Source organism: Penicillium taxi, assembly GCF_028828555.1.
Source record: "Penicillium taxi strain IBT 34144 chromosome Unknown utg000004l_segment0_segment0, whole genome shotgun sequence".
Classification (NCBI taxonomy): domain Eukaryota; kingdom Fungi; phylum Ascomycota; class Eurotiomycetes; order Eurotiales; family Aspergillaceae; genus Penicillium; species Penicillium taxi.
In genome coordinates this window covers 1,282,308-1,299,591 of record NW_026643206.1, presented here as the reverse complement: position 1 = coordinate 1,299,591, position 17,284 = coordinate 1,282,308, and the positions used below count along the sequence as shown (strand labels likewise).

The 17,284-nt window shown below is 48.6% G+C and overlaps 5 protein-coding genes across 5 annotated transcripts; 3 read left to right on the top strand and 2 right to left on the bottom strand.

The window, feature by feature from the left end:
• Nucleotides 1-701: 701 nt before the first annotated feature.
• xlnR (putative C6 transcription factor) lies at nucleotides 702-3,658 on the top strand (the record flags this gene model as incomplete). The annotated part of the gene is made up of 2 exons (XM_057208050.1): nucleotides 702-3,464; nucleotides 3,515-3,658. Coding segments are annotated over 2 exons (2,907 nt in total), but the record flags the coding sequence as incomplete, so codon positions are not given.
• Nucleotides 3,659-4,179: 521 nt separating this feature from the next.
• Nucleotides 4,180-5,430, top strand: N7495_005398 (DUF92 domain-containing protein; the record flags this gene model as incomplete). Its single annotated transcript, XM_057208049.1, has 4 exons — nucleotides 4,180-4,365; nucleotides 4,445-4,653; nucleotides 4,709-5,072; nucleotides 5,128-5,430. 4 exons carry the CDS (start codon nucleotides 4,180-4,182, stop codon nucleotides 5,428-5,430), a joined length of 1,062 nt encoding a protein of 353 aa, XP_057061823.1.
• Nucleotides 5,431-6,245: 815 nt separating this feature from the next.
• On the top strand, nucleotides 6,246-8,182 carry N7495_005397 (inorganic phosphate transporter; the record flags this gene model as incomplete). Its single annotated transcript, XM_057208048.1, has 3 exons — nucleotides 6,246-6,324; nucleotides 6,406-7,839; nucleotides 7,899-8,182. 3 exons carry the CDS (start codon nucleotides 6,246-6,248, stop codon nucleotides 8,180-8,182), a joined length of 1,797 nt encoding a protein of 598 aa, XP_057061822.1.
• A 2,533-nt stretch (nucleotides 8,183-10,715) lies between these two features.
• Nucleotides 10,716-11,807, bottom strand: N7495_005396 (uncharacterized protein; the record flags this gene model as incomplete). Its single annotated transcript, XM_057208047.1, has 3 exons — nucleotides 10,716-10,925; nucleotides 11,005-11,252; nucleotides 11,336-11,807. The coding sequence occupies 3 exons, from the start codon at nucleotides 11,805-11,807 to the stop codon at nucleotides 10,716-10,718; spliced, it is 930 nt and encodes a 309-aa protein (XP_057061821.1).
• Nucleotides 11,808-12,174: 367 nt separating this feature from the next.
• Nucleotides 12,175-16,898, bottom strand: N7495_005395 (sulfite reductase (NADPH) subunit beta; the record flags this gene model as incomplete). The annotated part of the gene is made up of 4 exons (XM_057208046.1): nucleotides 12,175-12,201; nucleotides 12,273-16,604; nucleotides 16,664-16,803; nucleotides 16,868-16,898. 4 exons carry the CDS (start codon nucleotides 16,896-16,898, stop codon nucleotides 12,175-12,177), a joined length of 4,530 nt encoding a protein of 1,509 aa, XP_057061820.1.
• Nucleotides 16,899-17,284: the final 386 nt, after the last annotated feature.

Genomic DNA, 17,284 nt, shown 5'->3' with positions numbered 1-17,284 from the left:
GTCTCTACTTCGGCTAATGAAGAACTTAGGTAGTAAAGAGTATATTCTCTTTTCTTCCCTTATCATCACTAAGTAATTAGGAGACTGTTTATTCACTCTGAAGTACATGGTAGTCTTTTCATGACTCTAGCATGATACGTCGATCCAAAATCTCCATTTACCCATAACCTGCAGGAATGCACTCCGCACTGAAGATATCCCCACATAGCCTAGGTACCTAGGTACAATGAAGGATGTCATAAAGCACGGAATCAGAGAGAAGGCCCAGAGAGATATACTAAATTACTAATTCAATTCAAATCCCAATAATTGAAAATTGCCTCTAAAACGGAGTGTTATTATATATACAAGGCTGTACAAGGCTGGAGGGATGTCTGCCCACTTTTCTCCTCTCACCACGTGCTTCCCCGCCTCCCCAGATTTTCTTAACTCCCCTTCTTTCCCAAATCTTACTAGGCATCGGATTTGCAGTCTGGCGGAGATACTGTTCTTTAATTCTTATCTGAAGTGTGATAAACTTTTCGGGGTCCAGATCCGGCCAAAAAATAGGATCACGAATACTAGGGTCGGCAATGACGCCTGACTTTTGACCCTCTGAGCCCTACTTTCTCAGTGATAACTAGTACTACTCACGAGTCAGGGATATCTAATCTCCACCTCGGTATCTCTCGGACCTGCCCGACTCTATGTCACAGGTCTAGACCCTGTGGAGAAGCATGTCGAATGCCTCTATTCAATTATTTGCAGAATCCTTCACTTCCTTCACTTCCCAGTCGCAATCCAATCGTATGCCCCAATCTCAGACTCCCGGTCTTGATACGCTTGCAGAGGGGTCGCAATATGCACTCGAGCAGTTGCAGCTATCACGCCAAGCTGGCGCGACACCCATCCTCAGAACCGATCGCCAAGGCAAACCTTTGAATAATCCCGAAACGTCGCAATCGTCATATTTGCAATCATACAATGAGCATCATCGCACACTTTCCACAGGGAGACATTCTTCTCAAACCCGTGACATCCTCATGGAGGCTCGCTCCGCTATTCGCAAAACTTCATCTGCAACTGGGGTGCGCCGAAGGATTAGTCGGGCCTGCGATCAGTGCAACCAACTACGCACCAAATGTGACGGGCAAAACCCTTGCGCGCATTGCATAGGTAATGATTATCCCTCAATTGATGTTTTCTCATCTAATAAATTTCTAGAGTTTGGATTAAGTTGTGAGTATGCACGACAGCGCAAAAAGCGAGGGAAAGCTTCAAAAAAAGATCTCGCGACGGCTACCATTGATGGCACCAAAGACAACAAAGACAGTCCTTCTGCACATGACAATTCTCCACCCTCAGAATCTCCACATGATGTCAATGGACCATATGACCCGAATTTTCCTGAGCCAGCGCATACAATACTGCACGATTCCATCCAAGGGGTGCCCAGAATGCATCAGAACTCGAACTCCACGTCAAGTGTACATCCACCACAGTCAATAGGATCAAATATGGACGGTAATTCTCTGAACTACGGAAGTTTATCAGAATCAAATCGGCCCCCGATCTCCGTATCCGACTTGCGGTCTCTTCACATGATGCAACAGTCGAATGGGAATATTCGGCCGACACCAGCAATGATGCACCCTCAGGGATTCGGGGCTGGCTATCACGATGGCTCTTACCAGATGATGAACACACATGAGATAGCCCAAACTCCAATCAACACCCAATTTCGACTTCCAGGCTCGGCAGAAAGCCCACCCGCTTCATTCATGGGATTCACACCTCCAGCACAGTCGCCCAGCTGGCTTCCTCTCCCCTCTCCAGCTCCTGCCCACTTTCCATCCTTTACAATAGCGCCATTTCCAAGTTCATTGAGATACCCTGTCTTGCAGCCCGTTCTTCCTCATATTGCTTCTATTATCCCTCAGTCTCTTGCCTGCGATCTCCTAGATGTTTACTTTACTAGCTCTTCTTCATCTCACCTCTCACCATCATCACCATACGTCGTCGGTTTTGTCTTTCGCAAGCAATCATTTCTCCATCCGATCAAGCCGAGAGTATGCAGCCCCGGTCTATTGGCTAGTATCCTCTGGGTGGCAGCACAAACCAGCGAAGCCGCATTCTTAACTTCCCCACCATCCGCACGAGGCAGAGTCTGCCAAAAGCTTCTTGAATTGACCGTGGGGCTGCTTCGGCCGCTCATTCACGGGCCAGCCACGGGGAGGGCCTCGCCCAATTATCCTGCAAGCATGGTCATCAATGGAGTTGCTCTTGGTGGATTCGGTGTCTCTATGGACCAAATAGGTGCACAAAGTAGTGCAACGGGTGCCGTGGACGATGTGGCGACGTATGTTCACCTGGCCACAGTGGTTTCAGCAAGCGAATATAAAGCAGCTAGCATGCGCTGGTGGACTGCAGCGTGGTCTCTCGCACGAGAACTCAAACTGGGTCGCGAGATGCCACCTAATACAGCTCGTCAAGATGGCGAACTAGAAGGAGAAGAACTAGATCAAAATGGGAACAAAAGGCAATCCTCATCCTTTCTGAACCCCATGGGCCAGGGACCTGGTAATTCAGTTATCAATTTAACGGAAGAGGAACGTGAAGAACGCCGACGCATCTGGTGGCTTCTATACGTAATGGATAGGCACCTATCTCTGTGCTATAATCGCCCATTAACACTACTAGATAAAGAATGCGAAGGCCTCTTGCAGCCCATGAATGACGACCTTTGGCAAGCAGGCGATTTCTCAGCTACTAGCTATCAGCGTGCGGGTCCCGCCTTTGAATGCACCAGCCATAGCATGTTCGGCTATTTCCTACCTCTGATGTCGATCCTTGGAGAGATTGTGGATTTACAGCATGCTCGAAATCATCCACGGTTTGGTCTTCATTTTCGTAATAGCGGTGAATGGGAAAGCCAGGCTGTTGATATTACTCGGCAGTTAGATGTCTATGCCCAGAGCTTGAAGGATTTTGGGGCCCGATATACCAATTCTCTGACTCGCGACAACGAGATGGCCATGGAAGGATCGCACATGAACCATATTAGTCCCTCTGATCGTTCAAGCTCCACTGGCGGATCGCACTTTCATGAATCCATCGTACATACGAAGATGGTTGTCGCGTACGGCACGCATATCATGCATGTTCTTCACATTTTGCTGGCTGGTAAATGGGATCCCATCAATCTCCTCGACGATAATGACCTCTGGATTTCGTCTGACTCTTTTGTCACCGCAATGGGCCATGCCGTCAGTGCCGCCGAGGCAGCTTCTGACATTCTAGAATATGACCCGGACCTGAGTTTCATGCCATTTTTCTTTGGAATCTACCTTTTGCAAGGAAGTTTTCTCTTGTTGTTGACAGCGGACAAGTTGGCAGCAGATTCTAGTCCCAGTGTTGTCAGGGCATGTGAGACGATTGTTCGGGCTCACGAGGCGTGTGTTGTGACTTTGAACACGGAATATCAGGTAATTTACCCTTGATAGCTGTTATGTATTACGCTAATTCAGTATCGCAGAGAACCTTCCGTAAAGTAATGCGCTCAGCTCTTGCTCAAGTTCGAGGCCGTATTCCGGAAAATTTCGGTGAACAGCAACAGCGTCGCCGTGAAGTGATGGCCGTCTACCGTTGGAGCGGAGATGGCAGCGGCCTCGCTCTGTGAGTGTCTCTGAGCCTCATATAAGAACACTCATTAGTGCTGCTCTGTTGATCCTTGTCGCTGATCGAACTCCTCTTCTTCTATATGCCTTCTCCTTCTCTGCAGGATTGCATTGATCAATATGCTTCTGGTATTCAAATGATTGATACGAAGGACTATTGGATGCACATTTTATATTATTGTCTGTACTTCTGTACGATATCTCACAGACATACCCATGGCGCAGAGGAATGCACATATGTCTTGTCTACTTCTTACTTGACGAGTAAAATATTGTACAAAAAATAGCATTGAATTCATTAATACTCTAAACAATTGAGCCCTGGAAGAGTATCGATTTTTTTTTTTTTTTTTTTTTTTTTTTTTTTTTTTTTCACTTCGAATAGAATACCTACAAAGTATTTGCGGAGGCGGAGGAGCCGCTGGAGTATTTATGTTGGATCGGGAAATGCCAAATTGCGGCCCCACTTGAGCTCAAGCCCACCACAACGTCTAGTATTTTATCGGTTAACCTACATAAAACCATGAGGTCCGTCATCGGTATTCCAGCAGTGCTCGCTCTTGTGTATCGTGCCTGGTCTCGCAAGTCACTGACGCCACTGGGTCTGGTGGTGGCCGGAGCGTCCGGGGCCGCACACGTCTTGCACCCATGGTCAACACCCTTTGCCCTGCTCGCGATATTTTACTTCGGAGGCACGAAGGTGACCAAGGTAAATGAGCTATTCCATCATATTAATCTCTGTGATTCGTCCTTATCCACAAAAAAACTCATTCTCCGTTCGATGCTAGGTAAAACACGAAATCAAAGCGCGGTTAACACTCTCAGCCAGCGGCGCAGATGGTGAAGGTCCTCGGAATCATATCCAGGTACTGGCCAACTCAGTCGTTGCAACAGTGCTTAGTATAGCTCATGCGATCGTTCTCAACAACTCGTCCTCGGATTCGTGTTTCTCTCTCGGCCACAATGCGGCGGATATCCTCATGGTTGGAATAGTGGCGTACGTTGTCTAGAATAGACCTTAGTGTGAAACATTGCTAATATTTACTTTTCAGAAACTACGTCGCCGTCGCCGCTGACACCTTCTCCTCAGAACTGGGCATCCTATCCAAATCCAAGCCTCGTCTCATTACGTCCCTGAACCTGCGTGAAGTGCCTCCGGGTACAAACGGCGGTGTGACTGCCGCTGGACTCGGAGCTGGTCTACTTGGGTCATTCACTGTCGCTCTTACATCTGGAATCTTGCTTCCATTCTGTCCAGGGAGATCGGGGATTAAGGAGCGTGCGCTGTGGACTGTGGCTCTGACATTCTGGGGCTTGTTGGGAAGTGTGCTGGACAGTGTTCTTGGTGGGCTTCTACAGGCGAGTGTCGTGGATAAAAGAAGTGGCAAAGTCGTAGAAGGTAACGGCGGTCAAAAGGTATGTGTCCGCTCTTCTGTTCCGACTTCTTAAATCCATACTCATACATAATCAGGTTCTTGTTCATCCTGCTGCCACCAAGCCAGGCAGTTCGGAGAGTACATCCGCAGAATCCACAGGCAGTCAACCCCACTCAGCCGAACCTGGTGCCAGTTTACGAAGCAGCCGTGCGACGGGCGCACAGGTGGGACCTCACAGTGATGCAAGTCATGAGAGCCGACGTATTGAAAGCGGCCATGATTGGCTAGATAACAACGGGGTGAATGTGCTTATGGCGGCCACTATGAGCTTGGGGGCCATGGGAATTGCCCGGATCGTTTGGGGCGTGGATGTTCGAGAGCTACTACAATTGGCCTAGTACTCTCACTAGTTACTGTGGTGAATGGAATGAGTTCGTATTTGGAAATGCGTATCCCACGTATCAGATTTCTTTTTTTTTTTTTCGGGTGACAGCTACTCCATATGTCTCGCGTTAATAATGACCATCTCTCGGAATCAATATCTATGGATATATCTACTACATACCCAGGTATGTACTCCGTACCAAGGTAGGTATGTACACAGTAGCTGTAAAAGGAATATAGTCCGATGACTAAGTATAGTTTGCCAAGACCGGCGGGAGTATAGTCTAGACTCTAACCACAGCACGTGGGGTGAATCTGGGGTTCTATAGGAAGAACCATAGTTAGTCCGCTGCCAAGAGAAGATATAATCATAAGATATAGTGTGATAGAGAAGTTTGCCAAGTCCGCCAAGATCGTCTACGGAGTACTCCGTTAACCTCAAACCTCTTCCATAGTTATCGACTTTCACGTAAATTGGTAGCGAAAATGCCTAGGGGCCGCCACTGCCAAGTCAAATCGAAGGACAAGCTTCTACGAGTCACCTTAGCACGTGTGTCTTACTTTTGCACGTGTGTCTTAAATTTCTGGTAGTGAACGTATCTAGAGAGGCCAAAGGCCTGCCAAGGGGGCAACTTCAAGCCCAGGTTGACTAAAGCAGTTGTGAAAATTGCCATGGTTCACCTTAGGTGTGTGAAAATTAAGCAATGGAAAAAAAACCCCCAAATATTATAAAGGGTCTTTATTCTCTCACTTTCCATTCCCTCTCCTCCGTATCCATCGACTTCTTTGAATCTACACATTCAATTTAGGCTATCGCCTACCATCCAACATGCCTTTGCATAAGTACGATTACATCTTCGGCATCGGCACGGTGTTTGCCATGCTTGATGCCTACAACAACGGCGCGAGTGAGTCTTAACATGGAAATGTTCTCCAAGCATGGCGACTTTCTCAACTTTTCCCAATTTCGGTATTGACATATCACCTAGACGATGTTGCCAACTCATGGGCAACCAGTGTTTCATCTCGATCCGTGAGCTATCGTCAGGCTATGGTTCTCGGAACCGTCTTCGAATTCCTCGGAGCTGTCTGCGTCGGATCCCGTACTGCGGAGACCATCAAGAACGGTATCATCCCCGCTTCAGCGTTCAAGGACAACGCCGGTGTTCAGATGTTGGCCTTTGCTTGTGCCCTAGCTGCCGCCTCGTCTTGGGTGATGTGGTGCACCCGTCACTCTGCCCACGTCTCGTCGACTTACTCTCTTATTTCCGCTGTCGCTGGTGTCGGTGTTGCAACTGTCGGCGCCTCTCAGGTTCAGTGGGGCTGGAACAATGGCAAGGGTCTTGGTGCTATCTTTGCTGGACTGGGAATGGCTCCTATCATCTCGGGTATCCTTGGTTCGATCATCTTTTCTCTGATCAAATACACCGTGCATAAGCGCCGCAACCCTGTTCCTTGGGCTGTCTACAGCTCACCCTTCTGGTTCCTCGTTGCTGCAACCATCTGCACCCTGTCGATCGTCTACAAGGGTTCGCCCAGTCTTGGTCTTAGCAAGAAGCCTGGTTGGTACATCGCCGCTGTGACCCTGGGTACCGGATTCGGTGTCTGTCTCCTCGCAGCCGTCTTCTTCGTTCCTTTCGTCCACGCCCGTGTCATCAAGAAGGATCACAGTGTCAAGTGGTGGATGTTCATCCTAGGCCCTCTTCTGTTCAAGCGGATTCCCCCCACCGAAAATGAGACTGCGTTTGTTCCCAACTACGCCGTCGTCCAGGAAGAAGAAGAAGAGTCTCCATCTTCCGTGCACAAGCATGATTCCATCGAGAAGGACCCTCATGATTCCATCTACCCTTCCGACAGCCACGAGCACGAAGCAGTTGTTGCCGAGTCTGCTCAGCTTACCTACAAGCAGCTTATGGCCCAATCGGACGCCAAGCACCGCGAGAAGCTTCTCAGCAGCCGTGGTCCCCTCGGCTGGGCCATGCGTTTCCTGCGTGATAACCCCATGGGCGCTGGTGAGATATACGAGCGCCGCAACATGTGGCTCCTTCTGAAGCGTATTCCTGCCATTATTTTGTGCGGATTGCTGTATGGTTTCCACTATGATATCCACTCTGCCCAGAGTGGTATTCACGGCACCCCCGAAGGCCTCCGCATGAAGCGAGTCTACGACGCCGCTGAAAAGTACCCTAACGAGGTTGAGCACACATATTCCTTCGTCCAGGTTCTTACTGCTTGCACCGCTTCCTTTGCCCACGGCGCCAACGATATCGGTAACTCCGTCGGTCCCTGGGCCGCCATCTACGCTGCCTGGTCGACTGGAAGCCCCGCTGCCGCCAAGTCCCCTGTTCCCGTCTGGCAACTCGCCGTCATGGCCCTTTGCATTTCGATTGGTCTTGCTACATACGGTTACAACATCATGAAGGGTAAGCTAAACCGCCGCTTTTCATCCAATTTCCCAACTTTTACTAACTGATTCATTTAGTCATGGGTAACAAAATCACCTACCACTCTCCTAGTCGTGGTTCCAGCATGGAATTGGGTGCCGCCCTCACTGTCCTCATTTTCTCGCAGTACTCGTTGCCCGTCTCGACCTCCATGTGCATCACTGGTGCCACTGTCGGTGTCGGTCTCTGCAACGGAACCCTGAAGGCTGTTAACTTCCAGCGTGTGGGACTTTTGTTGCTTGCTTGGATTATGACCATCCCCATTGCCGGTACCATTGGTGGATGCTTGATGGGCCTTTTCATTAATGCTCCTCACTTTTAGACCGTGATTAGCATTTTGTCTAGTGTATGATTTCAATGTCTTTGTCTGCTAATACTTAATCGTATGGACTCACGAAAGTCCCAAAATTTCGGGTTTTCTATCACTCTGTTCTTTCCTCTCTTCGTAGGATTTTAGATCTAGCACTGTGCCACTCAGATAGTGTAGACCAGTAAACTGGTGCACCATCACTAATAGAAAATAATTACTGACAATATTTATCTGTTCGGATCTTTAAGCATTTTATGATCTCTCATCATGCAAACGGCTCGCGCTATATTTCATGGCTTCGAAAGTTGAAGTCCGTGAATTTCCCAGGACATTGTCATTCCCCAACTTTTCAAGTCTTTCATTACAAATATTCCTTTCCTATTCCAAGGTTTCCACATACTCTTAAATCTCCTAATGCTTTTGTGCTGATCTACATCTTCTTATCACTTCTGCTTTTTTCCTTGAGAAGGGATCATCAACGACTTCCACCAGGTCCAAAGCCGCTTCCACTAATTGGGAATATCCGTCATCTCCCTAGGTCATCCATTTTTTCTATATCAAGATAATGGCACAAGACTTATGGCCTTATCATCGGCATTCGGATTGGTCCTAAAGTACTGGCGTTATTAGGTTCTCACGATGTCGCCCACGAGCTTCTGGGAAAACAGAGCTCATGTCCCAAGATTCTATAACTTAAACGAGTAGTGCAGGATGCCATGCTAATCAGCCTTCCCTATGGTGAGCAATGGAGAAGCTACCGACGGTTTCTAAACTCAATTCTCAAAGTCGACGTGAGCAAGAAGTACCGGGGGTTTCAGGATCTTGAGTCTAAGCATATTCTCTAGGAGATGCTAGAATCTGATGATATTGAGAAAGCTTTAACTTGATATTCATATAGTTTAGTGTCAATCTTGAATTATGGGAAAAGATACCTAAAATAAGACTTAATGGAAATTATAACGATGCAAGATTTAATTCAAGATTTGTATCGTGAGCTTGTGTTCATAAATTGCTTCTTCTACTCGGTACCATTTATTGGGTCCTTTCTTAATCACCGAGACACTATAAGTTTGAATAGCCATGAAAATGAGCCTCTCTTAGCCATGTTTTGGAAAAGAAGAGCAGCCCTGCTATCCTAGGTAGAGGAGCTTTGAACATGAAGTCCGGTCTTGCCGCCAAGATAGCAGCTCTCGCCTTAATCAATGCCCGCCAAACCACACTGCGGGGAGATATGATTTTCGCGGCAGTGTTTGGACGAAAAAGACAAATTTTAGGGAAACCAAGATCTAATTGCTGCTAGGTGGCATACAGATAGGCTTTCATTCCAAAGCCTACCAAGTATATCCTCATTACTGCGTATAAAGGCTTTCTCTAGGTCGAAGTCGACATTCTCGGCACGGCGGCTCACTGGTTGGATCCAACTTCTAGGCTGGTCGGTTTCCCACTATGGTAGGCCAATATCAATGCCAGGGTCCAATCTATTGACAGAGATTGTGGATCACATGTCGTCGTGCAGGACCCTATACTAACTTCAGGCTGGTACCGTGACAGTTGGACTGCGTGGGTTTGTTCTTCAATGGCATAGCATTAGTTAAAATGAAGAGCAGCAAATGTCGGCCAAGGAAAGCGTACATCTTATTTAGACATCGCTGGAAGCCTCAATCAGAAGAAGATATCAGGTTGACTATCTGCTTAGCATGCCTGCTGTCTTTGAAGCTTTCTCGCAAGATAATGGCCATAACCGAATATAGCGTAAATTCCGCACGCAATAAGAAAGGGTAAAAAGGGACTCCTTATATCACGAACAATTTTCAGGGCACTGTAATAATAAACAAGCAAAATTACTATCATTGCCCTATTTAATACTGTTAATAAAGCAAAATTTACTCTGTAATTGGGTACTTACTTGATAGGATGTTTTGCAGAAGGAGCTATAAGGTAGTTAACAACGAGGTTGTTAGGATAAGATCTCACAAGAAGGCCTGCATCGAGTACCTAAGTGGACGATCGCTCATTTCTTGTAGGGGCATCTGAGAGTGTATTCTCAGTCTTCGGTAGTAAATCACTCTCCATTTTGATGAATAGATAGATGCCCAGACAGAGAAATATTAGTGGACCAAATTTTTGAAAAAAAAAAAAAAAAAAAAAAATTCTCCGGAGGGGGTTATGGTATTCCCTTTAAGCCCCCTATCGGATTCAAGTTACTAACTACTACTATTTCATTGTATGACACAGTACACGGTATAGATAAAATAAAGTACGTTAACCCACTTTTATTGACCGCTGCATATGTGGGTCCAGATGGTGTCAGCAATGGATATTAGCAAATTTGATAAATATCAGTTGAAGTTGACTTTAGTCCTTTACTATTTATATACCTACATAAGGTGATCAAGAAGGACAAAGGCTGCATTTTATTATTGTATGAGAACAATTGTTTTGATTAATTCATATTTGTCCTTTGAAATCTATTATTGACAAGAGAGGACATCTGTTAGTCGACAAACTTAACAACCTGCCGACATGGCCGCCGAGCTTGTGACTCTTATTGCTCTGACTGATTTAGTTGATTCAGTCTGATCAGTCGGTTCTGCTTCATCGCCCATCCCGTCAGATCCGGTCGCACAGGATCAATTCGTGGGGCGCTCATTGCGTCCAGATAATCTTCGATATCAAGTGCTGCTTCAAGCTGCGGGAGCTCTTCTGGAGCTTTATCCACCATGTAATCTTCATAAACAGACCAGGCCTCTTCGGTCTGAAAGGAAATTTAAGGAAGCAAAAGTCAGACCACTGTCAATGGGATAAAATTGAGAGTAAGCAGGATAAGAACATACCTCTGCATCTACCCAATCAAATTTCGTCCATACTTCCTCCGACATCCGCTGTAGGAGATCCAGATTGCCCGTCAGCATTGCACTTGCGTCTTCTGAATTCCTGACTTTCATATCCACAACACGCGGTACGAATTCGCTTTCCTCTTTGGCGCGGACCATCCGCTGGGGCATCTCATCCAACGCATCGATGTGATGCAGCTGGGGTTGTAATTGAACGACAGCGGTAACTGGAGATAAAAACATGTTTTCTGAAAAAGATTAGAAATTAAAGATTAGCATTCCAGACCTCTCTCACAAAGCTCCCATAACCAGGATTCAATGGTTATCATACTGCCTTGAAATGTAGCCAGCATATGAACTGGATCCCCCTCCTCCGGTGTCTTAATACGTCCACCCAATGTTTGCGTCTGGAGCTTTGAGTTTTCATCGAAAGCTTGATGTTTCTTTCCCGTAGCAGTTTCGCCCGTCTTTGCCTTGGCTGCTCGCACAGCGCCGCTACCCACGGCACCGGAGTTGAAACCACCGCCCATACCAAAGCCGCCAGTGGCGAGACTGTGGTCTAGCGCGTCGCCGTATTTAGCAGCCTTGCCATGATCGTAGTTGACGTGAGTGTTGATAGGGACCTCGACCTCGACGATGCCGGTGTTGAGTTTCATTCGGAGCGCTATTGGCTTCTGGTCTCGGCTCGCGTTGTAGGGTAGCTTGGAAGGGCGGTCAACATATTGGAAAACGTGACGTTGGATTTCAGAATCTGTTAGGAAGATGTCGTATGAGGCGATGACTGGATCGTCTTCTGAATCCATAATGAAAGTTGGTGTTAATAATAAATTTGGTGGATTTTTTTCTCGGTGATAAGCGGGGATGACTGGCAGGAAAAAGAGCTATCTTCACCGCCCTATTATAGACAGTAATTATTGGCTGAGGCATTCCGCCTATCTAACCCTATCATACACGTGACCTACGATAACGAAGGTCATTTACTATTCCTAGACGCGATCTGATCAAAATGAAGAAAAGTTTATGGCATGAGCTAAATCACTAATTTATCAAAAAAAGAAGGCTTCTGTTCATATATACTGATTGGAAGAAAAAAGACATAGACACGAAAGTATATAAACAATAAAGAAAATGTTTTCGAGGTTGGACATTGGTTCCAAGTTAAGTCAATATTTACTCATTCTCCTCATCTTCGGCAACCTGCAGAATAACCATTAGTAACGAAAAAAAAAAAAAAAACATGGAAGTTACACAGTAGAGTCTTCACTTACACCATCGTGGAAGTTGGTTCCATCAGTGGTAGCCTTGATGATACCAGCACGGATACACCAGTCACCGAAACGCTCGGGTGTCTCGCCATCAGTGTTGCGCTCCTTGGAGTATCGCTTGAACAGGTCCTTCGTGATCTCGAGGATCTCATCCTCCTTGATCGAAGAGCGGTAGCGCTTGTTCAGGCGCTGGCCGTGGTAGCCACCGCCCAGGTACATGTTGTAGGCACCGACTGCCTTACCGACGAAGGCGATCTCGGCGAGCCAGGGGCGGGAACAACCGTTGGGGCAACCAGTCATACGCATCACAATGCTGTCGCGGGATAGGCCGTTCTCCTCGAGGCTATCCTCAAGCTTGGAGATCAGGACGGGGAGATAACGCTCAGACTCAGCCAAGGCGAGACCACAAGTTGGCAAGGCAACACAGGAAGAAGATGACAGACGCAGTCCGGAGAAGGCGGTGTTGTCAAGCTTGTACTTGGCCATGGTTTCCTTGATGAGAGGCAGATCCTCATCGGCGATGTTGGACAGAATCAGATGCTGGTTACCAGTGAGACGGAACTGGCCCTTGTCGAGCGAGGCGATCTCACGGAGACCAGTGCGCATCTTGAAGTCGGCGGTATCCTCGATACGACCGTTCTCGATGAAGAAAGTGAAGTGGTTGAGACCTGTCTCGTCCTTGATCCAGCCCCAGGTGTCGACGTTGGACACGAACTTGAATGGACGGGCCTCGCCGAACTTCTGGCCCTCAGGCAAGAGGTCCTCGACCTTGCTGCGGAAGACGTCGATGCCCATGTCGTCAATGGTGTACTTGAGACGGGCGTGCTTGCGGTTCTTGCGGTCACCGAAGTCACGCTGCACAAGCATAATCTTCTCGCAGGCGATGTGAGCCTGGTCAGCAGGGACATATCCGAGCATGCGACCAACCTGGGGGTATGTCTTGTTGTTGTTGTGAGTAGAACCCATACCACCACCAGCAAGAACGTTGAAGCCCTCAAGGTGTCCATCAGCACCCTTGATGGCAATCAGACCAACATCGTGGGCGTACACATCAGTGTCATTGTGGGGAGGAATGGCAATGGTGACCTTAAACTTGCGGGGAAGGTAAGTAGGGCCATAGAGGGGCTCGGAATCCACTACAGCGTCACCGGCAACCTGGACCTTCTTGTCGTTCTCATCCTTCAGCCAGATCTCGTGGTAGGCGGTAGTCGAGGGGAGGAGGTGATTGCTGATCCTCTGGGACACAGTCCAGGTCTCGTGGTGGAAGTGGGAGGCCTCGGGGAAGGAACTGCACATAACGTTACGGTTCACGTCACCACAGGCAGCGATGGTCGTCATCAGAGCCTTGTTAATAGCACGCATGGCGCCACGGAGGTCGCGCTTGACAACACCGTGGAACTGGAAGGTTTGTCGGGTTGTGAGCTTCATGGTCTCGTTACCGTGCGAGCTGCTGATTTCATCCATCTGCACCCACTGTCTTGGGGTAGCAACACCACCAGGGAGACGGCAACGAATCATGAAGCCGTAAGCAGGCTCAAGACCCTGGGCCTTGCGCTCTTCGCGGAGATCGCGATCATCTTGAATGTAGGTACCGTGGAACTTGGTCAGCTGCTGGTCAACGGCACAGATGGCACCAGTAGACTCGTCTGCGAGACCCTCGGCAATAGTGCCGCGCAGGAAGTTCGACTGAATCTTCATGTCCTCGTTGGTCAGGGGAGCGGGCTCCTCGGGAAGACCCTCAACCTTGTCAACACCCAGGGCTTGCCAGAGGCGGGGCTCCCATTCAGAATAGCCAGTCTGGTAGGCATCAGGATCCTGATCATCACCGAGACCAAGATCAGTAAGCTTGCTGCCACCGAGGAAAGCGATTCGAGCATCGAGGTCCTTCGCGGGCTTGTTGTAGTAGATCTTATCCTCCTTGCGGGGCCAGTAGTGGCTGTCACCCAGACCGAAGACGGAGTATTTGATGGAAGACAAGTCAAGATCACCAGAGTTCTTGACGTGTTCCCAGAGACTGCGGCCGTTGACGGGGAATTCACCCTGACCAGCAGAGCTGCTGATGAAGACGACATTCTCTTCAGTGGCCAGATCCTCAATAGGATACTCATCCATAGCGAAGACCGAAGTCTTCAGACCACGGGCACGGCCGCGGTTACCCAGGCGGTTGGCAATGTTCTGTGCGTTGCCACCATCGGAAGCAACCAGAATGGTCAGAGGAGCGCCGAAGAGACCGTCCAGGAGCTTCTCATAGGAGTCCTTAGCCTTGCGCTTCTGCACGGCACGAACCTCGGTACCATAAGATTCAGAAAGCACAGAAGCAAACTTGGGCTGGCGGCTCATAAGCTGGGTAAGCTGGTTGTCCCGGTCGAGGAACTGCTCCAACTCCCGCTTAATTCTCTCAGAGTCCAAAGAAAATCTATTAGTCTCATTGTCGGGGTTCCAGCGGTACAAGGGCCAGTAACCGAGGTCAACAGCCTTCTTGGTCTCCTGGAGAACAGTGAGAGCAGAGTCATCCTCCTTTAGGTAGGGTAGATAAGCAACAACGACTGAAGGGCCCTTGAACTGCTCAGCTTCGGCCATAGCCTGGAGAACCTGGGTGTACGAGCTGTAGACTGCAGTGGACGCAACGTAGGCATTGCCAAAGTTCATGGCGTAGAGACCAATATCCTTCTTACGGCGGGTGGGATCTGCGGCGGCACGCTCAGAGTATGGTTGCGAGTCAATGATCAGCATGTTGACGTTAGCACCAGAGGCCAGAACGTGATGAACACCGGAGTTACCCAGGTCATAGGCCCAGGCATCGGAGCCAATGAGCCACTGAGATTCCTCAAAGAAAAGCTGCTTGGACTTCAATAGCTGGTTAGACAGCTCCGAGGCATCCTCAGAGAGGTGAGCGATCACATCAGGGGCGATGCTGTTAGCCTTGGAAGCATCGTTGGCGCTCAAGGCCCACTTGGACAACCAGGTCTTGGTGTTGTCAGTGGAGAAAGTGGAAGACTTGGAAGCTTCCTCGACCTCCCGGACAAATCGGGCGCGGTGTTCCTTGCGAGCAATCAAGGAACCAAATCCGTACTCAGGGCTGGCGGCGATCTGGGAAGAGACACCGGCATTCTGGGCACCGAGTTGGTTTGCGATGTAAAGACGCTCACCAAAGAGCTGGTTCAGAATCTTGAGGTAGGCATTCTCAAGTTGAGGCTGCTCGAGAGCGGCCAGGGCCTCGGGGACCTTGGAGCTTCCGATTTCCAAGTTTTGAATGGGCGATGCAGCATTCAAGTTCTGAAGAGCTCCACGAAGGGCCTGAACAGCGGTAGTAGGGTCCACGTGTCCGAGCCGGTAGCCGACAATCTTAAGAGACAAAGAAGTCAGGCTAGACAGCAGGTCCATGAAAGACGGACCCCACTTGGTGGTCTTGCGAACCTGCTCCAAAACGGCAATTTTCTCAACAGAACTTGGGATCGACTTGGCAAACTGACCACCGATCCATGGGCGATACAGGCGAGCGGTGATAAGACCGACGTTATTAAGTTCGCTGTTGGCCTCCGCATTGGCCAAAGCATTCGCAAAGACACCAGAGGAGCCGAAGACAAAGACGGCAGACTTAGCATCAGTAGGACCGGTATATTCGATAGCCTTGTAGGTGCGGCCAGTGCCTTGAGCAAGAGCAGTCCAAATCTGAGTAGTAAACGCAAAGATATCAGCCGAGTTGACTTCACGGGAGCTGGGGGTCTCAATAGTGGTAGCTTCTGTGACCTCGCTTCCGACACTACTCGCGCGGTTGGATGAGCCAACAGAAGAGTTATCAGCGCTTGGACTGGAAGGGGTCTGAAGCACATCCAAGCTAGTCGGGACAATCACTGCCTCAGTATCGACAGTGGCTGCACGGCCAGAGTCGACATACAGAGTCTCAGCTCCAGTAGATTCATGAGAAACAGAATTTCCTGCCAGGTGAAGAATCTTCTTCACAAGATCATAATCCTCGGTGGCAATTGCTGCATCCTGGACAGAGTTGGCAGGGTCGAAAAAGTGAATGACACCCTTTCCGGACTTAAGAGCTAAAGCATGAGCGGTGATGGCAATATCTTGAGCCTCTTGCACAGTCTCGGAGTGCAGGAATGTGAAGCCACACTGGCGAATTGAGCTGATCACGGAGTAGTCGGGGGTCGAAGAGGACTCCAGAGCTACATGGATGACAACGGGGTAGTTGGCGAGGCGGTACAGGTGAGGAACTGAGGTGATCAAGATCGAGGACCCAGTAACGACAGACACAGTCTCGCCCTTTTGCAGTGGGTAGAAGGCAGACAGAATGGGGTCTTCATTATAACGCACAGTTTGCACCTGAGAGGGTTTAGTTAAGATGGAACTGATACCAAATTTATGTACGTTTTCTCACTCACCTCCGGGGTGCCTCTTGACAGTGCACTTGTTGTATTGTTTGTCTTTAGGGACTTAAGGGACTTGGAAAACAATGAGTCGGTTCTTAGAGACGGCTGCACAGATAGGACGAGGTCACTGGACAGGTAGGCAATTCTGGCCACTAATAGAGAATAGAATGAGCGACTGATCATAAAATGGTTGGAAGATATCTCCGATGAACATACCTGCTTCACCAGCAGTTTGAATGGAGGCCATGACTCAATGGTGAATAGTCTAGGGTAGGAAGGAAGCGGGGGTTAGGAACCACAGGGCGATACCTATAGGCTTATCGGGGCTGCGATCTCCCAATATAAACCACACGGTAAACACTAACACAGAAGGAGACAAATTCAATGTTCCTAGCTGAGCTGATTATATCCAAATTATCAAACGACGGTAGAAATACAGTATAGAAGGAGGCAAATTCAATGTCCCACTCTAACATGAATATATTCAAATTATCAAACGAAAAAGTCGCCAATCTCGGCCATCGGGGTCTGATCATCAACATCCTGATTGGTCAGTGATCACGACATCAGTGCAAACCCACAATTTTATCGATGCAAACGTGCCGCTTTTAGAATAGTGTCAGAGTCACCTGA